At 45.9% G+C, this 23,181-nt stretch overlaps 1 protein-coding gene across 5 annotated transcripts; it reads left to right on the plus strand.

Annotated features, from left to right (window-relative positions):
• The first annotated feature begins 8,125 nt into the window (after window positions 1-8,125).
• On the plus strand, window positions 8,126-18,893 carry LOC114592201 (zinc finger protein 202-like). Of its 5 annotated transcripts, XM_077921708.1 has the most exons (9): window positions 8,126-8,308; window positions 8,615-8,653; window positions 8,865-9,090; window positions 9,739-10,644; window positions 12,635-12,743; window positions 13,638-13,720; window positions 14,319-14,445; window positions 15,910-16,017; window positions 18,021-18,893. In XM_077921708.1, the coding sequence occupies exons 4-9, from the start codon at window positions 9,946-9,948 to the stop codon at window positions 18,869-18,871; spliced, it is 1,977 nt and encodes a 658-aa protein (XP_077777834.1). In that variant the 5' UTR covers window positions 8,126-8,308; window positions 8,615-8,653; window positions 8,865-9,090; window positions 9,739-9,945; the 3' UTR covers window positions 18,872-18,893. The 5 variants fall into 5 exon arrangements, with proteins under 5 accessions (XP_077777834.1, XP_077777844.1, XP_077777832.1 ...); XM_077921718.1 differs by lacking the exon at window positions 8,865-9,090; XM_077921706.1 differs by lacking the exon at window positions 8,126-8,308 and having other exon boundaries at window positions 8,315-8,653.
• The last annotated feature ends 4,288 nt before the right edge of the window (window positions 18,894-23,181 follow it).

Consider the following 23,181-nt stretch of genomic DNA (forward strand, 5'->3'; position numbering starts at 1 on the left):
TGACTTATTTTTCAGTAAACACATGCTTAGGTTTGCAATCCAAGGTGCCGGTTTTTCTAGTTAAGCCTTAAAATGTTCTAGCTCTTAGTTAGGATGCCCATATGAAACTCTGCCAAATCAATCTCTACAAAACAACAAGTGAGACCTTTTCAACTTCTATAAGTCAGACTGGTCTCAGCAACAAGCAGGGACTTTTCTGTTTTGGCCCCCAGGATCTGTGGTGCTCTTTGAAAGTCGTTCTGTTTATTCCCGAAAGATTTTGGCAAATTGACACTCACTCTCTCTCTCTCTCTCTCTCTCTCTCTCTCTCTCACTCACACACACACACACACACACACACACACCCCCGCCAACCCTGCTGCACTGCCTTTCTGTTGCTGTTGATATAGTTTTAAAGCTGGGGTTATCAAATTTTAAACCCACAGGCCCCTTTTGAGATGGCTGAAAATTACTGAGGGTCACAAGTCACATTTCCCTGAGAGTCTTTCTTCCAAATATTATCAATGAAGCAAGCACCTTGCCCAGCTTTCCAAATTCTGGGGATCCTTAGATGTTTATTGGAGGAGCTGGGATTCTCAGTGACAGAATCAGTAGTGACTTTTTTGACAGCTAAGTATGTACGTCAGAGCCTGGGAGCCTGGAGAGAAGTAGAAGTTGGCAACTCAGGTAGACAGGAAAAAGCCAACCCTGTTTTCCCTTTTGTGTCTCTGGTTAGCCATGCCTCTGCTTCTCCTGAGCTGCCTCCTTTTGGGATTTTCCCCATTAATAACTGCCTCTTTCCCCTCAGCCATTTTCATTCATTTCATGTTTTGTATACCTAGGCCACTTTTCACTCACACGAGTCACAAAGTGACTCACAAGCAATAACATAATTTGTTGTTGTTTAGTCGTTTAGTCATGTCCGACTCTTCGTGACCCCATGGACCAGAGCACGCCAGGCACTTTTGTCTTCCACTGCCTCCAGCATTTTAGTCAAACTCATGCTGGTAGCTTCGAGAACACTGTCCAACCATCTCATCCTCTCTTGTCCCCTTCTCCTTGTGCCCTCCATATTTCCCAACATCAGGGTTTTTTCCAGGGAGTCTTCTCTTCTCATGAGATGGCCAAAGTATTGGAGTCTCAGCTTCAGGATCTGTCCTTCCAGTGAGCACTCAGGGCTGATTTCCTTCAGAATGGATAGGTTTGATCTTCTTGCAGTCCATGGGACTCTCAAGAGTCTCCTCCAGACCATAATTCAAAAGCATCCATTCTTCGGCAATCAGCCTTCTTTATGGTCCAGCTCTCACTTCCATACATCACTACTGGGAAAACCATAGTTTTAACTATACGGACCTTTGTTGGCAAGGTGATGTCTCTGTTTTTTAAGATGCTGTCTAGGTTTGTCATTGCTTTTCTCCCAAGAAGCAGGCGTCTTTTAATTTCGTGGCTGCTCTCACCATCTGCAGTGATCATGGAGCCCAAGAAAGTAAAATCTCTCACTGCCTCCATTTCTTCCCCTTCTATTTGCCAAGAGGTGATGGGACCAGTGGCCATGATCTTCGTTTTTTTGATGTTGAGCTTCAAACTATATTTTGCACTCTCCTCTTTCACCCTCATTAAAAGGTTCTTTAATTCCTCCTCAGTTTCTGCCATCAATGTTGTGCCATCTGCATAGCTGAGGTTGTTGATATTTCTTCCGACAATCTTAGGGATTCATCCAGCCCAGCCTTTCGCATGATGAATTCTGCATATAAGTTAAATAAGCAGGGAGACAATATGCAGCCTTGTCGTACTCCTTTCCCAATTTTGAACCAATCAGTTGTTCCATATTGAGTTCTAACTGTAGCTTCTTGTCCCACATAGAGATTTCTCAGGAGACAGAGGAGGTGATCAGGCACTCCCATTTCTTTAAGAACTTGCCATAGTTTGCTATGGTCGACACAGTCAAAGGCTTTTGCATAGTCAATGAAGCAGAAGTAGATGTCTTTCTGGAACTCTCTAGCCATAATCCAGTGCAAATAACATAATAGAACATCACAATTATAGAATAATTATCAAACCAGTAAAACAACCTCCTTCTATAAAGCACTATTGTTATAAGAATTCTAAGGTCTCAAATATAGAATAAATATTCATAAATGCACATGTTATAAGAATGTTTAGGTCTTATATATATAATAAATGTTCATAAGTGTATCAAGCAAACACATATTGTTATAAGAATTCTAAGGTCTCAAATATAGAATAAATATTCATAAATGCACATGTTATAAGAATGTTTAGGTCTTATATATATAATAAATGTTCATAAGTGTATCAAGCAAACACATATATAAATATATAAACCACATGTCTGAAACCCCCAGGAAAAGTCCGAAAGCCATTTTGACTCTTTCAGTCGCCTCAAATATTTCTCAACAAGGTTGAAGGAAATGCAGATACCTCCCCATTGTCTCTGTCCTCACAAACGAGCCTTAAGGGCACATTTAAGGTGTGAATAGGGTGAGCCTCTGACCTGGCTCAGGAATTAAGTATTATCATTACAAAAGAATAGCAAGGCTCCCCAGGTAATCCAGTCAAGTAACCATTAACAGGTAACTTGGCAAACTGGGTGAAAACAATGCACTCAGATTTCTGTTGTCGCCTTCTGTGATGTATGTATGATGTTTCTGGGGGTGCTCTTGGACTCCAGGGCGGGCAATTTAAAATGGCTGGGGTTCTCCTTCTCTCTCCTGCGTGTGCAGGGAGCACCCTGCTGCAACAGTTAATAAAGATCAGGCTTACTAGCAGCTTTGCTTCTCAATATTCTCTGGTTGGTCTCTGTTATTTTCTCCTATAGAGAACCTACAAAAGGACTCTACATGGTCTCTTGGGTACCCCATAAGGGAAAAGGAGCAGGGTTTTTTTTACTTATATCACACACATATCTAAATATATAAACTATGTGTCTAAAATAGTAGAGAACAACCCTGAAGCCAGATGCAGTTTCTCCAGCTGGCCCTGATCCACCTTCTCCTCAGCCTCCTTGTCTTAGGGGCTTTCCCCCTCCTTTCTCTTACTTATGGCTGCCTCTCCTCCCTCAGCCACTATGTCCTTTTGGGCATCACAAGTTATCTGTATTTAACTGCAACAGTGCAGCCTCCCAAGGCCTGACAACTGCAGGGGCAGCTCAGCAGTGATCTGTTTCTTTAAAAAAAATACTTGTCAAATGAAACTCCGAATGTATTTTGATGTATTTTGAAAGACCTTTATTTAGAAATAAGAGTTGGCTGGCACTTAAGCCTTGCATTCTGTCACATGGAAGATGGAGCAAACTTGTTTTCTCGTGCTGCGGAGGGAAGGCTCAAGTTACAAGGAAGGAGATTCCGACTAAACATCAGGAAGAACTTTCTGACGGTAAGTTGTGAACTTTCCTTCCTTGAAGGTTTTTAAGCAGAGATTGGATGGCCCTCTGTCATGGATGCTTTCACTAGATTCCTGCATTGCAGGGGGTTGGACTAGATGACCCTTGGGGTTCCCTTCCCACTCTATGATGCTATGATGTCTCTTCATTGTTTTCACTAGGAGCATTTGTTATGTATTCAGACTGGCTGCAGTTCTCACTCTGGGCCACCAGTATGCAAATGAAGGATTGAGAGTTGCTTTCGCCAATTGGGTAGTTAGTTGAAATTTGTTACTGTTACAAGTTATTGAGCATTATATAAGGCAGCCAGCTTCACTGTTGTTCAGAGAGACTTAGAGCAGTGCTAACTGCTGTAATAAAGGGCTGTTGCTTAAAAGAGCTGTGTCTGTCACCCATCTTTCCCACTCTACAACAAAAAGGTGTGTGGTTTGTTTGTTTTTATGCAAAGCTTCAAAGAGTTAAACCCAGAGAAGGTTGTTTCCTAGAAAGGCCCACCAAGGATTGCAGAGAGGAAGCATGCAAAACAGTGAAGCCTCCTTTCCTGTTATGCCGGGGATATTCCCCAAAGGGACTAGAGCTACTATGCAGTCCTTACAATATTTCCGGTAGTCAACTCAACGGATTTCCACCCTAACTTTCAATGCAAGGGGTATATAATGCAGAGACAGAAAAAAACATATTGTTACTTTCACAAAACGCCTATGTGAGATGCAAGGTTGTCACCACAGACTTGCCAAGGAACAAATCGATGCCACATTGTGCCCACAGAAAAGTCTTTGTTGCTTTCAGACGAATATCGGCTGTGTACCTTTTTCTCTTCCTCTGTGAAATTCCTTATATTAGGAGCAGAGGGATAAGAAAAGAATCTGGAGTGGAGCAAAGAGGTAAACTCTCTTGGTTTATTGCAGGAACAGAACATGGCAAAAATGTGACTGTGGGAATGGCTGTGGAAAACAAGGAAATATCATTTGACACTGTGCAGCAGGAACTTCAGGTTGGAGCTGATAATGTTGAAGCATTTGTTATTGATGCTGTAAAGACAAAGATGGTGCATTGCAAAATTGATCAAACAGAGAAAAGTAGTGGTCAGTCACAGCACACATCGAACCTTTGGAAAACAGCAGTGGCAACACTTAACTTCTGGAAACTAAATTTGAATCAAGTGAAAAACAGTCTCCTTAGCTTGCCGGATACCTGATTATTTGATGTAATATTTAGTTTGTATTGGATGGAAACTCGGCTATATTAAACCCTTCAACTCAATTTTGTGAATTTTTTATTGAAAATATCTAAGTGGCTAGAATACATAAAATAACTTGAACCACAGGCTGATAAAGCAATAAACTTTAAACAAGAATAAAAAGGGGGGAAGAGAAAGGTTTCCTCAACAGCTTACAAATATAAATGAAAAGACATGACACAAAAGGAAAATTTATTGGGAGGGGGTAAGTAAGCATAGGCACTGCTTCTCAGGCCCCATCTACGGCTTTATACGCTATGCATTTAAAGCAGAATGTGCCTCTTTAAACCCCACAAATTTTTGGGAACTGTAGTTTTGTAAGGCTGCTGAGGGTTGTTAGGAGACCCCTACGCCCCCTCACAGGGCTACAGTTTCCAGAGTGGCTTAACAGTCCGTCTTTCTTCCTGGGGAACTCTGGGAACTGTAGCTCTAGCAGGGAATGGGGAAGGCTCTGCTAACAATTCTCAGCACACTTGAGCTACAGTTCCCAGGATCCTTTGGAGGAAGCCATGAATGTTTAAAGTGGTATGATTCTGCTTTTGATGTGCAGCACAGATGGGGCCTCAGTTACAGAATTCTTACCAGGACCACCTGAAGAGAAAAGAAATTATGCAAATGCATAGCATAAAAAAGGAGTCACAAACTCCTGTTTGTTTTTCTGAAGGCGCAAGACATTATTACTGCAGGATCTGGCAAGGATGAAAATGGAGGTGTGAAAGCTTCGAGGGGATGGATGCTTGGGCTATAGGCAAGAGACTCATGTCCTCCAGACTGGGAGTATTGGAGAAGTGCTTCCAAGAATGCAGCTGGTCAAACAGGAGCCATGTGAGAGTCTGTTTCAGCACTGGGAAATGCAGTGGTAGGAGTTCCTGAGGACGGTGGAATCGCCTCTGTCACACCAGGCAACCATAGTTGCTGGAAGAACCCAGGCTATGGGATGATGCCAAGGCCTTCCCGACCTCATTCGAGCAAGTGGCCAAAGCCTGCTGGTAGCCCAAGCAGGAGTGGGCGACCTGACTCCTGCCAGCGAAGCAGAGTAGACCTTTGACAGGCTGGCAGCCGGGGACAGAGAGGACTATGGGAAGGCGGCCATCTTGCAGAGGGACACCAAGAGGAGGGAGAGCCAGTGCTGGCACTACAGACATTTCTGCTACCGGGAGGCCGAGGGGCCCAGAGGGGCTTACAGTCGGCTCCGGGAGCTGTGCCACGGGTGGCTGAAGGCCGAGAGGAACACCAAGGAGCTGGTCCTGGAGCTGCTGGTCCTGGAGCAGTTCCTGGCTGTGGTTTTTATTTAATCCAGGGGTGGGGAAAGCTGTTGAGCCTGAGGGCTGCATTACCTCCTGGGCAACGTTTTGTGGGCCACAGGCCAATGCTGGGCTGGGAAAACATTAGCCAATATTACCATCTCAATTTGGTGGCAAAATGTGTGGAAAATTGTGCTTCAGGGGAGAGGGGAAAAAATCACTTGGCACGTTAGGTTGGAAAAGCTAAACCCAGACCATTTTGCCGCTCTGTTTTGGGACTTCATCTCACATGTCAGTAATGAACAATTGCAGCAATCTCTTCCATTCGCTCTGCTGGTCATTTGAAATATAGTTTTTGAATTGCAATGTCTTTCCTTATTGACTTGACTGTCCCCCCCCCCCCCATGCGGCTTCCTTACCTCCGGAAAAAAGTTGTGATTTATATAATATATGGTATAGCTTTTCGCGCCAGTTACATTTGGTTCCCATGCTGATCCAATCTGGTTGGACTGTTCTTCATTGTTTAATTTTTGTTTTTGGCACTGTTCTGTATCACTTTGATAAATACCTCAATTAAAAATTATTACAAAGAGAACATGGGAGCCTCAGAAGAGTCTTAGAACAGAGGGAGCGACCCTCCTGTCCTTTTGTCTCACACAACAACCCTGGCATGAAGCAGTCCTGGGACTTGGGGAACGGGGTGCCATTGCTGCTTCATCTTAGGCAGCAAAATATCTTGGATTAGCTCTGCATACGCAGCGAGAGTAGAAAAGAAACCCTTGTCATTCCCTCCAGGGCAACTTTCCAGGGGCACATGCTGGGGGTGGGGGGCAAGGCCAGGAGCTGAACAGGGCTGAGCAACAAAAGTAAATTTTACTTCTGTAAAGTAGGTAAGATCCCCCTCCTGCATTGCAGGGGGTTGGACTAGATGACCCTCAGGTCCCCTTCCGACTCTACAATTCTATCATTCTAAGACAAGCATTATCAGAGTTCGAGGACACTTGCGAGGGGCAGCAAGACCAGGGAGGGGCCACACAGAGAGGGTTCGAGAGATTCATTTTGCCACCAAGACTAAGATTCCACCTATGCAGAGGGAGTTATCTACAAGCAATTTAAGACTGGATTACAGCAATGCGCTCCATGCAGGGCTTCCGCTGCACTCGATCCAGAAGCTACAGTTAGTGCACAATTGCTGACAGAAGCGAGGCCTTCTCAGCATATATAGAGCCTGCACTCAGAGATCTGCACTGATTGGGAATTTGCTACTGGGCCTAGTTGAATGTGTCACTGTTAATATATAAAACCATTACCTTGGGACTGGTTAACCTACAAGATCGCCTTACCCAATATACGGTACACCCACTCTTACCACTTCAATCGGCAGAACGGGCACTTCCAAGTGCCACAAAATACCTGTTCCACCTACACTTTGGAACTCCCGGCCTGTTGAGACCAAGCAGGCATCTTCACTGTGCTCCCTTCAGTGCCTGATAAAAACAGATTTGTTAGGCAAGCCTACCAAAATATTTAGAAAGCTTTAATCTGTTTTTAGTGTATTGTTATTTTAACTGACTCAAAGACTTAAATTATTGTTGTTCTTATTGGGAATTTTTTATTTTATATTTTTTTGAAAACCACTTAAGAGGTTTGCTTGTTTGTTTTACAATCAAGCAGTGTATGAATTTTACGAAATACAGTGGTACCTCGGGTTAAGTTCCGGAGGCCCGTTCTTAACCTGAAACTGTTCTTAACCTGAAGCACCACTTTAGCTAATGGGGCCTCCCGCTGCTGCGCCGCCTCCGGAGCACGATTTCTGTTCTCATCCTGAAGCAAAGTTCTTAACCCAAGGTAGTATTTCTGGGTTAGCAGAGTCTGTAACCTGAAGCATATGTAATCTGAGGTACCACTGTAAATAAGAAAATACTGGTGGAACTGCGGGGAACTCTTAACTTGACTTCCCTTGCCTGCAAGCCTAAAATTGCAAAAACATCTGAGGGCTATTCCAGATCTTACCAGTCTCTGATGAAGCAAGAGAAGACAGCAAAGGGTCTTGTGGCACCTTTAGGGCGTAACAGCTTAAAAATAATAATTCATTTTTAAGAGCAGAAGCTTCTTTAGACCAGATCATCAAATGCAAATTGCTATTTGCAATGGGGCTGTGTTGTTCAGTGGTCAGAGCATCTGCTTTGCATGCAGAAGGTCTCTGTTTCTGGCATCTCCAGGAGAGGGAGGTCAAGGAGACTCTCTCGCCTGAAATTCTGGAGAACCTCTGCTGCCAGTCAGTGCATGCAATAGTGGGCTGGATGGGCCCAATGGATGAAGTCACCTTCCCATCTTGCAATTTAATCAAAAAGACACAGACATTTGATCAGCTTCATCTGAATCGGCGGTGGGAACGCGATTCCCCCCACTCCCTCCGTCCAAAAGGGGACCGGAAATAGAGTAAGAATCGCGCGTGTGTTGCAGCCTCCTCCCTGCCTCTTGCCACCTTCCTCCTTAAAAAGAGTGGCAGCCCGATCCGGCCTTAAATGCAGCTTTCCCGGGAAAGTAAAGCTTGCAAACGCCAACCACCCCCGCTAAGGTTTGGCCTGATCCGGATTGCAACCTCCTCCTGTCGTCCCAGAGAGAAAGTATTGCTGGAAGGGGTTAAACTCAGATTCCTGAGAATTTGAGAAGGGGGGTGGGACTGGAAGTGGTGTAATAATTCTCTCTCTTTCTCCCTCCCCTTCTCTTTCCTGCTTTGTTGAGAGGGTCGGATGCCTGCTTTTGAATGGCTGCGAGAGAAAGGTGAGTTTTAAAGGGGCAGATTTGGCCGAAATGTGGTGGGAGCTGGTGCAGATCAGAGAAAGGAAGAGTTGCAAAGATGTGTTACTTGTCCGGGCTGCGTGCGGAGCGACTGGGAAAGTTGGGCTTCCAACTAGGTTCGCGGGTGGGTGGGTAGGAAGCCCCCGCTTGCAACCCCGCACCTTTCGAGCTTGTGGCAATGGTCGATTTGCAGGTTTGGAAACAACAACATACGCAGAGTGGCTGGCCAGGTCTGCTGTGGGAACCCCGTCTTCTGATCTAGAAGCTGTTACCCCCAAATCATCCTTGAAGTGGGGGCTCTTCTCTCTGCGGTTCAAAAGGCCACACCAGCATTTCTGCCCCACCTTTTCCTTCAAGGAGCGCAAGGTGCCGCACATGGTTCTTCCCTCTTCATTTCACCCCCACAACAACCTTGTGAGGTAGGTTAGGAAGTGCGATTGGCCCAGGGTCACCCCAGTGAGCTTCATGACTGAGTGGGGATTCGAACCCCGATCTCCCTAGTCGGACACTCTAACCACTGCTACTCCCAGGGGAAGCGTGTACAGCAGGGGTGGGGAACCTTTTCCCAGCCCGAGGGCCGCATTCCCTTCCAGGCAGCCTTCGGAGGGCCATATGCCGGTTGTAGGAGATGGGAGCAAGGCAAAAACAGACACTGTTTGTGGGAAAAGGTGGTTGGAATAACCAGTGTAAATTGATGGGAGTTGTAGTCCATCAACATCAGGGACGGGGAATTTGAGTCTGAGACTAAGCAGGCTTCTGTTTCCCCCAGCTTCTGGGACTTGAGCACATGTAAATGGCACTATACATTGAAAGCACTATGATAATCACGTTAAACTGTCATGGCTTCCCTCCCAGGGAATTCTGGGAGCTGTAGTTTGTTGAAGGCGCTGGGAGCGGTTCAGAGAGACCCCAGTTCCCCTCACAGACCTACAGAGTTCCTTGGGAAGAGGGGTTGATAGTTCAACCACTATGGCAATTGTGGTGTTTTAAATTTTATAGTGCCACAATTTGCCAAAATGGCTCCTTCTTTATGCCCTTTGGTGTTTTGTTCTTTTTCTTCTCTGCAGGGACCGGTCCCACTTGCTGTTCAGAAAGACACCCAGGGGATACCGTCAGAGAAAGTCTCGGCAAAATGCTGTAGGGTCTCCTCCTTGAACTGAACCTGTCTGTATAGCCATAGACCCGAAACAAAAATTTGACGTTACGAGTGTGGGATATTCGTCCCAATCCCCCCCCCCCACCCTGAAGCAGAGAGAGGACACCAAGGATCCAAGATGGAGGAGAGGTTAGAACCCGCAGGCCAAGCACCACCACATGGCGTCACCATGGCATGCCTGAAGGAGTTACCGGGCCAGGCAGCGCTGCAAAATGGCAAGCAGCAGCTTGAGGATGGGCTGCCCCAGGAATGGGCAACCCATTGCCAGGAGTTCCTGAAGGCCCTGGACTCCCATCGCCTAGGATGGGGAAGCCCACCACGGTCAAAGCTTGGGCCGTGGGACGATGCCAAGGCCTTTCTGGCTTCCTTTGAGCAAGTGGCTGAAGCCTGCCAATGGCCTCGAGAAGATTGGGCGGCGCGTCTCCTGCCGGCTCTCAGCGGAGAAGCCCAGCAGGCCTTTAGCGGCCTAGAAGCTGCCGAGAGGGAGGACTACAGGAAGGTGAAGGCGGCCATCTTGCGAGGGGAAGCCAGTAGAATGGAGGCGCTGCGGCAGCACTTCCGGCAGTTCCGCTACCAAGAAGTCGAGGACCCGCGAAGGGTCTATGGGCAGCTCCAGGAGCTCTGCCACCGGTGGCTGAAGCCGGAGAGGCGCAGCAAGGAGCAGATCCTGGAGCTGCTGATCCTGGAGCAGTTCCTGGCCATCTTGCCCCAGGAAATGCAGAGCAGGGTCAGGGCCTGGGACCCGGACACCAGCACCCAGATGGCGGCAGAGGAGTTCCTGATGAGTCCCCAGGAGGCCAAGGCTTGGAAATGGCAGGTGAGGTTTTAATGCATGTCGCCGTTTAATTCAGGTGTGGAGGAACCATTAGTCTTCTAGATGCTTCTGAAGTGCAACTCCCATCATCCCCAGCCATCGCCATGATGGGAGTTGGAGTCCAATGGCAGCTGAAGGACCGCAGGCTCCTCACCCCTGTGCTACTTGGACGGCTCCTGGGTTTTCGAATGAGGCCCCATCTGCCCTGTAGTTTTAAAGCACTTTTGTATCATTTTAAGCCGTCATGGCTTCTTTTCCCAGTGAACCTTGGGAACTGTTTGTTGAGGGTGCTGACCCTATTCCCCTCACGGAGCCACATTTCCCAGCATTCCATGGGAAGAGAGCCTGACTGTTAAAGTCACCTTGAAATTGTAGCTGCGTGAGGGGAATGGCAGGGTCTTCTCACAACTTTTCCTGCTTCAGTAATGTTCAATTGCCAGTGTTCAACTAAAATTCAACGGCTATTCGGGCTTGCATATGGAAGTCTCTTCTAGTCTTTCACCTCAGGCAGCAAAATACCTTGAGCCAGCACATGGGGCATCCATGACAGTTTATATAACGGGGGGAAGTAGCAGGGAGAACAGCCACTTCCAGCCCCCAAAACAAACCATAATTCCCAGCTTTCAACCAAAAAGAACAGAGGAAAGTTTTTTGCATTTGTGAAAGCTGTGCTGTCTGTCTATCCATCTATCTATAACGTTTTTTATTAAATTTTCTGTTTTACAATTTTGAATACTCATTTAAACATCCTTAAATTATCAACGACTTCCCTTCTTCTCTTTCCATGGTTCATTTTGCATACCATAAATTCCTGCATATTATATATAAACTAAACCATTCCGTATTCCATTATTACATCCATCAAAGCTTATTTACACTGTTGAATTTATCTTAATGCTGCCAACATTTTCAAGTGAACACAATTTCCCGCCATATGTTCAATAAACCTTTTCCAATCTTCTCTAAACGTATGCTCGTCTTGTTCTCTTATTCTATATGCCAAGTCTGCAAGCTGCACATAATCTCTCAATTTAAGCTGCCATTCTTCTTTGGTTGGGACCTAGCTCATTTTCAATTTTGGGGCTAACAAAACACGGGCCACGGTAGTGGCATACATAAATAATATTTTCTGACACCTAGGGATTTCTGTCTGAATTATCCCCAACAAAAAGGACTCTGTTGTTGTTTTTTGGGAAAAGTACTTTTAAACATTTTTTTCCAGTTCATTTTGGATTATTTCCCAGTGCTCTTTTACCCTTTTACAAGTCCACCACATATGAAAGAACGTTCTCTCAACCTCCTTGCATCTCCAGCACTTATCTGATTCAGTCTTATACATCTTAACTAGCCTACTCAGAGTTAAATACCATCTGTAAATCATTTTTTAGTAGTTCAAAGAATAACATGCTGTGAACTTCAAATCACTTTTTCAAAGATTTCCCTAGAGATTAAAATCTATTTTATGTCCTACAGTATATCTGTTACCCAGTGTGTCATAGAGGCTTGGGCAAGCTCATCTTTTGCTCCTTTTTTCATGCCATTTATGAATTGCTTTCCCAAAAAATACCTCAATGATAAAAATAATTTAAAAGCAATTCCACGTGCGAAAGCAATTAAGAACAATTCCACACTGCAGTAGGTGCTGTAACTCTCCATCAGTTTGACTTCGCCCACCAAGGCACACTCTTCCATCGTCTTCCAGCAGCAGGAATAAAAAAACTATTTCAAATCCAATATGGATATAGGCTGGGGTAAAAATCTGCACTTGAAAGGATGGTTGAACAAGGAAGGCCTTCAATATGCACCACACAGACAATAGAGGTGGCACAAAATGCCCAGGCGCTTTTCTCATTTGACCCACCCCCCTTTTGTAAGAAGCTCCCCTGCTTCCCTGTGCCCCCTTCAGTTATTTGCTTTGTCCACCTCCTGCCCTCCTCTCAAGCCCTCCTGTGTCTTCCCCATCCTGAGTCGGATCTGTGTTGTTCTTTTTCAGATGCCGGCGGAGGAAGTGCCCACGAACCCCTCAGGAGCCAAGGGGGCACCTCAGAGGCAAATATGCAAAGAGGCTGATGAGAAAGCAGAAAAAGACCTCTGTTTGCTGGGTGAGGATTCATTGGGCTAGCGCAGCATTTATTCAAACTGGATTCCTGGGATCCCTCTGCAGCTTTTCAGAGGATCTCGCGATGAGAAAACTAGCAACGGCTATAAGACAGTCGTGGCTTCCCCCAAATATTGAAGGACTACAAGTCCCATTAGCCCTCACTGCTGGCTGTGGATGATGGGAGTTAGAGTCCAGCAACTTCTGGAGGCCCACTAGGTTGGAGAAGGCTATTTTAGGGGACAAACAAAGATGGCTTGGGTTCCATTTGGCACTCCTATGACATCTGTGCTGGTTATTTCTGGGCTCAGAGTGCAGCAAAGAAGGGCTAGCTACCATGTGGCCTCCACTCTAAGGAACAAAATGTCTGCCTTGTAAAACAGATCCACCGGTTGCCAGTTTGTTTCAAGGAGCTTAGGCCTCAAATATCTACTTGACTTAGGCCTCAAATATCTGAGATGACCTCTTTCCCTACAGACCCTCCCGGGTGTTAAGATAAGCAGAGGGGGCCTTCTTGGTAGTTCTGCTCATCCCAGAAGTTCAGGGTGGGGTAGCCCAAGAGAGAGCCTTCTCTAGCATCCCCAAGATTGTGGAACTCCTTACTCTCAGAGCTGTTTCTGGCTCCTTCATTATATAGCTTCTGACTGTAATTTGTTTTAAACTCAGTGCTGATTTTCAAGAAAAATCGGTGCTGGAACTCACCATGAACGCCTCCCTTGTTCTCTTATAATGGCAATTAACGTTCCAGTGAGTTTCAGCTGAAAAAAGCCCTGTTGAAATTTATTTTCCTAGTGGGTTTTTAATCGCTGCAACCTGCCCAGGACCTTATCGGGAAGGGCGGATAAGAAATTGACTCGATCACTATTATTGGTATCTGAAACATTCCCCTCGTTTACAGCCAGCGGAATAATGTCGCCAAGTCATCCCAGTCCGGTGCTTCCTCCCGAAGAACAAGAAATAGTCAACACTGAGCTTTCTGAGGTATGTGAGGTTCTGGGGTGGGAAATAAGTTTTGACCAGAGGGCGACATTTCCATTTGGGCAACTTTCCAGGAGCCACACAGCAGTAGGGCCAGAGTAACAAGTGTGAATTTTACCATTTGGAGAGTAGGACTATATCTGTATGTTCACACATGCTTATGTGCATGCGTGCGCGCGCGCGCACACACACACACACACACACACACACACCCCACACACCGTTTTTCATCCAGACAAGCAAGAGTTCAAGGGCACATTCCAAGAAACCAAAAACACTTGAGGAAGGCATGAAGCAGGGCTGGTGAGGGGAAACATCCGAGGGCCAGATAATGTCCTGGGAGCTGCATTTGGCCCCTGAGCTTGATGTTTTGCAGCCATGATCTAATTTGAGGCAGAACAGGGCAAACCAGGTGGGCCTATACCTCAATGAGCCTACAGTATTGACAGTGGGGAGAGATAATGGAGAGGAGGAAAGGGCCAGTCTCCAAAATTATACAGCCATTAGAATCATAGAGTGGTAGAGTTGGAAGGGACACTAAAGGTCATCTGGTCCAACCCAAGACAATGCAGGAATGTAGGGGATACTTTTATCGTTCCAGGGAAGTGTGAATTTGAACGAGGTGACTGTGGCTTTGGGCAGTGCTGAGTGGGCAGTGCTGAACACCAGTCAAGGAACCATGCATTGGGAAGTCATGCAGGAGGACTCTGAGGACATCAGCTCTCTAGGTAAGGAAGTCCTCGCCCTGTATTAATGGAACATGGCAGAAGAGAGAATCTGAGTTTATTTTTTTAATGCATCAAAATATAATAATGAAAAAGGTGTGTGTGGGGGGGAGCAAACACGTTTTATTTATTTCCAATTCTTTACGGACCGATTTTCATGGTAAAGGTAAAGGGACCCCTGCTCATCTTCCTTTATTGGCCGAGGGAGCTGGCGTCTAGCTTCCGGGTCATGTGGCCAGCATGACTAAGCCGCTTCTGGCGAACCAGAGCAGCGCACGGAAACGCTGTTTACCTTCCCGCTGGAGCGGTACCTATTTATCTACTTGCACTTTGGCGTGCTTTCGAACTGCTAGGTTGGCAGGAGCAGGGACCAAGCAATGGGAGCTCACCCCTTCGCGGGGATTCGAACCGCTACCTTCTGATCGGCAAGTCCTAGGCTCTGTGCCACCCGCGTCCCTAATATTCACTATAGATGGTTACAAAGCAGTTTCCACAACAATAAATAAAACGATCCCTCCATGAAAAGAACAGGGTGTTGTCTTGAGCCCCGCAAGGCTGTTGGAACTGGGCTTGGGTTGGCGGACTCTGACGCACCCTCCTCCCTGCCCTCATCCTATATCCTAATGGCAAGCTCATTGTTTTAGTTGGGATCCTAATTCAACTGAAACAGCCCCATCCATACAGAAGAGAGAAGCATCGGTAAACTTGGGGTAATGCCCCAAGATTTGCAATGCACAAAACTTCTTTGTGGGTGGGGGAGCCCCTCAGAAGAGACCGCCCCACACAAAAAGCCAATCTAATGAAGATTGACCATGTTCATTGGTCATGGAATGCTGGGTGGCTGTTTGTGAGGGAGGAAAACTGGAGGATGAATGAAACGGAGTACAGTGGAACAGGGTTTGGCTGACTGAGGATCTCATTCTGCAACCGCTTCTGCTTAATCCCCAACCAGCAGGCTGAGTAGAAAGTGTTCTGTGCTTATTTTAAAACTGTATTTTATTGAATCTTGAAAAATATCCCAAACCATTTATCATCATATACAAAAAAATACTTTTCAACATAAATTTCTTCTTGACTTCCCACTGATCTTTCCTGATATTTGTTTTTTTTTTTTTGCTTCTTTTTATTAGCTGTTTTGCAATACATCTGTTTTTATTATCTAAACTTCACTACCATTAGTTATTTCAGTAACCCACTGCTTATATTTCAAATCCTGCCCGCGATTTCATGTATAGGTGATATTTTGATAGATAATCCATCAATGGCCTCTAAACACTTCGTCATTATGTCCTCTTAGTCCAGCAGTCAATTTCCACCATTTCATCAGAGTTCATCAGTTTCATAAACCAGCTTATTTTGAAATTTTTTAGGTTGGTATCCACAAATACTTTTTGTCCTGCAAAATGTTCAGTCAATGACTATTTCTCTCAATGTTCCTTTTATCTCTGTTTCTCTCCCTATTCTAAGGCGGGTTTGTGATTCCCAAACCAGAGGCTGTATCCCAAATGGAAAAAGGAGACATGGGTTTCATCCAGGACTCTGAGGATGGCGAGGTATTTGCAGAAAGCATCTCAGGTAAAGGGGAGGGGTACTAAAGGCAGGGCGGGGCTTAGTTGGGAGGGGGTGGTTACAGAGGGGTGCATCACACACCCTGGGATTGCTTTCATTGTACCTGTTTTTCCATGTGCCACTTCCTGCTTTTCTTGTCCTGGGTGCTGATTGGCCCGGAAAGTTCCACACAGTTGACCACATCCACATGGCTTCTTCAGCCAATCCACATGTCAGAATGAGGTGGGAGAATTCTGAGGTGGTTGAACAGACTGTACCACTTCAGACTGCGTGGGGAAATGTCATTTTTTAAAAGTCCCATGTAGTAGTAGTAGTAATAACTACTACTAGGTGACTGGGAGCGGCCGCCGAGACCATATAACACCAGTCTTGAAAGACCTAGATTGGCTCCCAGTACGTTTCCGAGCACAATTCAAAGTGTTGGTGCTGACTTTTAAAGCCCTAAACGGCCTCGGTCCAGTATATCTGAAGGAGCGTCTCCTCCCCCATCATTCTGCCCGGACACTGAGGTCCAGCTCTGAGGGCCTTCTGGCGGTTCCCTCACTGCGAGAAGCAAAGCTACAGGGAACCAGGCAGAGGGCCTTCTCGGTAGTGGCGCCCGCCCTGTGGAACACCCTCCCATCAGATGTCAAAGTGATAAACATCTACCTGACATTCAGAAGACATCTGAAGACAGCCCTGTTCAGGGAAGTTTTTAATATGTGACATTTTAGTGTATCTTTCATCTTTGTTGGAAGCCGCCCAGAGTGGCTGGGGAAACCCAGCCAGATGGGCAGGGTACAAATAAATAATAATAATAATAATAATAATAATAATAATAATAATAATGGTAATAATATTGTTGTTTAGTCATGTCCGACTCTTCGTGACCCCATGGACCAGTTCCCTGTATAAAATGAGTGAGCCAGCACCTCCCTGCAGGAAGAAATCTAACACATCAAAGAGAAAAAACCTCCTTTGTCTGTTGTGCTGGTTTACTGTTTGCAAGGATCCGAAACTTACTACATTTACTATATGTATAGGTAAACTTTCCTCCACTCTGAGCAGCTTCTTCCCACTTTCTCATTTAATTCTTATGACAACCCTGTGAGGTAGCTTAGACTAAGAGATGTTGGCCGGATCAAGGTCACCCAGTGAGCTTCTTGGCTGAGTAGGGATTCAAACCCTGATCTCCCAAGTCCTAGTCCAGCATTATGCCATACTGGCTCATGATGCAAACTGGGGAGAAAGAGGAATCGCCTCCGTTGCCAATAAGCTGATTGGGGACATCTGAAAATACCTGTTCACAACAGTTTGCAAGCAGAGACAGTGAGCTGATCGTTGGGATTTCTGCACACCATGCTTGGGAAAACAGGTTAGCTGTGACATCATGCATGAGCCTACTGTCTCTGCTCCCTTGTGTGTGGATGGTGGCATTTTAGTTGCATAAGGAATGGCACTCACACTCTGAACGTTGGTAATGACAGGAACTCTTGATTCTTTTTTATATATAATTTTTATTAAATCTCCAAAAATATTCAAAAATATTGTACAGAACCCCCCTGTAAAGTTTCCAATTGACTTCCCACCCACCCTTTCCTAATGCTTGTTTTTTACTCCATTTTCTGAGCTGTTTACAACACACGTGTTTTTACTATCTAAATTCTAGTTCTTTCATTAATCCACTGCTTATATTTCAAATCCTGCCAGAGATTATGTATGGGTGACACTCTGATAGATAATCCTATCCTCCTTAAACACTTCATCATTATGTCCTCCTAATCTGGCAGTTAATTTTGCCATTTCAGCATAGTCCATCAGTTTCGTAAGCCATTCCTTCTTCGTTGGTAATCCTTCCTCTTTCCACCCCTGTGCATATGAAGTTCTAGCTGCTGTTGTCACGTACATAAATAAATTAGTCAGCTTTCTCAGGATCTCCATCCAAATTATTCCTAGCAAAAAGGCTTTGGGGTATTTTTAAGGACTGTCAGTTTGAACAGAATTATTGTCTGCGTTATCTCTCTTTGCAGATGATGAAGAACTTCAAATCAAGAAGGAGAGTCCTCCGCAAGGAGGCAGAGAGCCGGATGAAATATACAGCATGTCACTGGAAATATCCCAAGGGAAGGCTTCTCTGGTAGCCGAGATTCACGAACAAGGATGCAAATCTGACGAGCGATGGGGAGGAAAGCCAGCGGAGGGATGGGGTGAATTAAACGAGGTGGCAGAAAGTCACGGGGCAGTGAAGGAAACCTCGAGACATGCACGGGTGAACAAATTTCTGTACTCGAAGGGTGGGAAATGGTACCGATGCAAATCCGGACTGGTTGCAAACCAGAGTGTCCACTCCGCAGCCCTGCCTTACGAGTGCCTCGCGTGCGGGAAGCGTTTCCAGAAGAAGAATTACCTGGCCAAACACCAGAGGATCCACGCGAGGCCCAAGGTGTACCAGTGCTCCGAGTGCGGGCAGAGCTTCAACGGGCGAGAAGGGTTCGTCCGGCACCGAGGGACGCACACAGGCGAGAAGCCTCACGAGTGCCCTCAGTGCGGGAAGTGCTTCAGCCAGAGGGAGAGCCTGATCAGGCACGAGAAGATCCACACGGGGAAGAAGCCGTACGAGTGTCCCGAGTGCGAGAAGAAGTTCTGCCGGAGGGACTCGCTGGTAAGGCACCAGAAGATCCACACAGGGGAGAAGCCGTACGAGTGTCCCGAGTGCGGGAAGAGCTTCAACCAGAAAGAGGTGCTGCTCCGGCACCAGAGGATCCACACTGGAGAGAAGCCATACGGGTGCCACACCTGCGGGGAAAGCTTCACCCAGAGAGCCATACTGAACAGACACGAGAAAACCCATCTGGGGGAAAAGGCCTTGTTAATACTCTGAGAATTAATGTGGCTCTCAAAGATGCGCTGGCCGTTTGTGTATTTGTGTGTGTGTGTGTGTGTGTGTGTGTGTGTGTGTGTGTGTGTGTGTGTTTTGACAGACACAGACCTTTTTGTAAGCTGCGGATAATGCCTATGTTTTCAGAGCTATTTGGAGCAATAGCTCAAGAGCTGTTGAGCCTGGCGCTGGTTCCTAAATTCTGGATATCCTCAGACAAGAGCCGCCTCATTGGGTACTAGAAGAGGTGGGCAGGGCCAACAGAGAATTCTCTTGCTGGCCACGCCCCTTTTGGGAGAAGCCATTAATGATAGAATCTTAGAATTGTAGACTTGGAAGTAATACAAAGGGTCACTTAGTCCAACTTCCTGCAATGCCGGAATCTCAACTGAATCATATGATTCTCCAAAGAACTCAACTGAATCATACATGACTCTCCAAGGAAGGAGAGTCCACCACCTCCCAAGGGAGTCCGTTCCACTGTCAATCAGCTCTTACTGCCAGAAAGTTCTTCCTGATCTTTAATTGGAACCTCTTTCTTGTAACTTGAAGCCATTTGTTTGGGTCTTACCCTCTGGAGCAGGAGAAAGCAAGCTTGCTCCATCTTTCACATGACAGCCCTTTGCTTTTTCCTGCTTTGGAGGGAAGGACCAGAACCAATGGCTTCACAAGAAAGGAGATTCTGACTAAACATCAAGAAGAACTTTCTGGCAGAAAGAGCTGTTAGACAGTGGAAAGGCCTCCCTCGGGAGGTGGTGCACTCTCCTTCCTTGGAGGTTTTTAAGCAGAGGTTGGAGGGCCATCTGTCATGGATGCTTCAGCTGAGATTCCTGCAGTGCCCAGGGGGTTGGACTAAGTGACCCTCTGTATCCCTTCCAAGTCTACAATTCTAGGAAGATCAATTATTATTATTACTGGGGTTCTCGTAAGCACCTGTTTTCACAAACACTGCTCATCATACTGCCCTTTCTCCAGCAGATGACAACTTTTAATTCATGAAGGCTGGTCTCTCTCTCTCTCCCCCACCTCTCTCTCACACACACAGCAGCACTGTTGAAATCATGAAGTCACACACTTCGACAGCAATACCACACCATTTCATAGGAAAACATTCTAAAGGCTGCTTCACATTTGATCGGTTTCTTTCCTGTTTTTGGCAATTTACTAATATTATCGTGCGAGAGTGCATGTGTGTGTTTTCCTTCTTTGGCTTTTCACTTAAAGGTTTTTAAATTGTTCCTGGTTTTTACACTATTTTCTACGCAACTTGGAGCGGTTTTGAAAACGAAATAAAACAAGAGCTGCCTAAGATTTATATATGTATATATAAAATATAAATAAATAAATAAGCATTACTGGGCTGGCTTCTAACCCTTTCTAGGATTGATTAGCGTGCTTTTGATTGTGCTGGCACCACTCTGACATTCAGAGGACCATCTGGCCTCGCATTTGCAAAAGTATCATGAAATTGGTTACATATTAAAAGAGGAGGAGTATTAGCCTGTGATGTTACCAGAAGCCAAATCCCATTAGCCCCAGCTTAACAAGTTGTCAACTTAATTAATAATAATAATAATTTATTATTTATACCCTGCCCGGTATAAATAATATGGCTAGGTTTCCCCAGCCACTCTGGGCGGCTCCCAACAGAATATTAAAAACACAATAAAACATGAAAAACTTCCCTAAACAGGGCTGCCTTCAGATGTCTTACATGGGGGTGGCTGCTATTGTTATGGAGCATGGTATACTTCAGCAGTTTTTGCAAAAGTTCACACGCCCTCCTCAACAGGTGGTGCTGGTTGATAGAGGAGTTATTTGTTGTGACATGAGTCAAGAGCATGGGTAGGGAAACAGCCAGATCTTTATCAGAGAGAAACAGGTTTCCCAACTTGCTTCTAGGTGTTGCTAATGCGGTTTTGCTCAGAGGCTCCATGAGAGGCAATCGCTGGCTTTCCCCATCGCCAGGGGACCTCACTTTTCCTCACCAGGTCATCCAGACTGCCTGATTCCTGGCCTTCACTTGCAACTGTGGTCACTGATCATGCAATACATCTTCACCCTAGTCTTTTAATCCTGCTGGGCAGCAACTGGGTTTTAAATGTTGAAACACATCGTTACTACTAGTGAGTGGGCCCTGCAACAAAATGTTGTGATGAGGGGTGCTTCTCTGACGATCCAGACACACTTTCCCATCACTCCTCCAGATTTTAGTCTAGCTAACATTCTATGAACAGGTCACAGATCCGACCACAGGAACGTTTCATAATGGCTATGCAGTGTGAAACTCGAGTTGATCCATCCAGCAGAGGACATGGTTTTTATACCGACACATTTTTATATCTGTATCTTCCTCTGCCTTGCTTCTCCAGCTGCTCCCAGGCAGTTGGCAAGGTTTTTTTCTCTCTCGGTCAAAATGCTGTGATCATTTACTGGATTGGGGGGGGGGGGTGTGCACCTTTTATTTTAAAAATTACCTCTGCGAATTTCAGCATTATGTTGAATCTCCATAACATTTTAAGATCACACGCGTGATAGATGTCAGAACTCGCCATGAACATGTCCCTTGTTCTCTTATAATGGCAATGGTGCCCATCTGAGAGGTGTCAGAACTTAGTTCTGGCTGAAAAAACTCTTGACACCCGTATTGGTGTAACCAACAATGTAACACAGAAGAGCAACACAGCAGAACATCAGAAATATTTAAATTACACCAACATCCCTCCATGTAATTAGGGTGGGTCCTTAAAACCCACATCTCAGGAGTGTGCTGGTCAGTAATCACACAGTTGAAAGTTTAAGTTAACTCTTTATTAGCAAAAACATGACGAACTTGGTTGAGTGTTAGGCCTAATGAACAGAGTGGTGTTACTCCATAAAAATCAGTTGCCGAGACTGAAAATCCTCACCTCTGCACAGCCATCTAGGTCCCCTCCTTTCCAGGGCTTTTACCAATCAAGTGAAGAGGTTGTGTAGCCAACCTCTCCTCCAGCCTTTTCACCCTCTTCTGGTTCGGAGAGACAAGGGTGGTAGGGTGGCTTGTCCCAGTTGGACGGGGAGACACCAGCCGGACTCCTCCCTGCCTCCTCCACCACTTCAGCTTCTGTTCAATTCTGGATTCCTCTCTGCCACAGACTCTCCCAGCTCACGAAGTCCTGTTACCTCTTCAGCTTCCCACCCCTTCTCTTCCCAGTCTTCTACTGACCTCATTGTTGTCCCACCACAAAGGGTTCCCACCCAGCTGGTTCCTCCCACCATTCCTCTGCATCCAACAAGTCCACGGCAGGTAGAGGCACATCTCAGCACTTACCAACAGCTGTATAGTGAAGGTGTCTGACTTGTCTCTAAGGTAAAGGAATTCCACTACTTAGAGATTACCCTCTCCCGGACTGCCACCTCACCCTTCCTTAACTTCTGAGGGATGCAGAACCACCAAGAGTGGCTCCACTGCTGATCTTAAAACCCAGGAGGAGGCTGCAGACTTTCTGATGTCTTTCAAGACTACTGTGAACACCTTAAATTGAGCTCAGAAACTACTGGCAGACATCAGCCATGGGACATATGTGCATGGCTGTGCCGGGGGGGGGAGGCCTTGTGAGTCTAATTTCAGCTGTGGGTCAGAGATAGAGCACACCTATGTGGCAGGATATATGCCTTGCATGCATAAGGTCCCAGTTTCAATCTGGCATCTCCAGCGACAGGTAGTTACAGGCGTGGGGAAGCTTTGCAGCTCAAGGGTTACATTTCTCTCAGGATAACACCCAGGGGCCACCTGTTGGGAATATTTGGTGAGATACGCACACAGAAGTTTCCCCCAGCTCCAGTTAAGATCCAAAATGGTTTACTCCTGTAGATTAGGCTTCAGTAATAAAGTTCCAGATGTTTATATATACACACAGCTTGCAAGCTTTGTAGATACAGATACAAATAGAAAGTTATGCATCTACACCATGAAGCTCCAACAGGAATAATTCCTTCCAACAACTATTCCAACAGCAGCCCGCCTCCCTGAAATATGTCAAGGAAAATTTATTGCTTCAACTCGTCTCCTTCTCTGCTTGTGTTATTCAGATTTACTGCCTTCTGACCTCTGGTAGCTGATAACTGGGCTCTGGTAGCTGGAGAACTGGTCCCATAACCTGTTGGGAATCTGAGGTGAGATGCCCACATAACAGAAGTTGCCCCCAGTTCCAGTCACCAACAGAAGCAGCTTAAGGTCCAAAATAGTTTACTGCCGCAGAAGGTCAGGCTTCAGTAATACTCTTCCAGATGTTGATATAGAAATAAAGCTTGTAGGCTTTGCAGATACAGAC

This window comes from Podarcis muralis, chromosome 2 (genome assembly GCF_964188315.1).
Source record: "Podarcis muralis chromosome 2, rPodMur119.hap1.1, whole genome shotgun sequence".
In the NCBI taxonomy this organism is placed as follows: Eukaryota; Metazoa; Chordata; class Lepidosauria; order Squamata; family Lacertidae; genus Podarcis; species Podarcis muralis.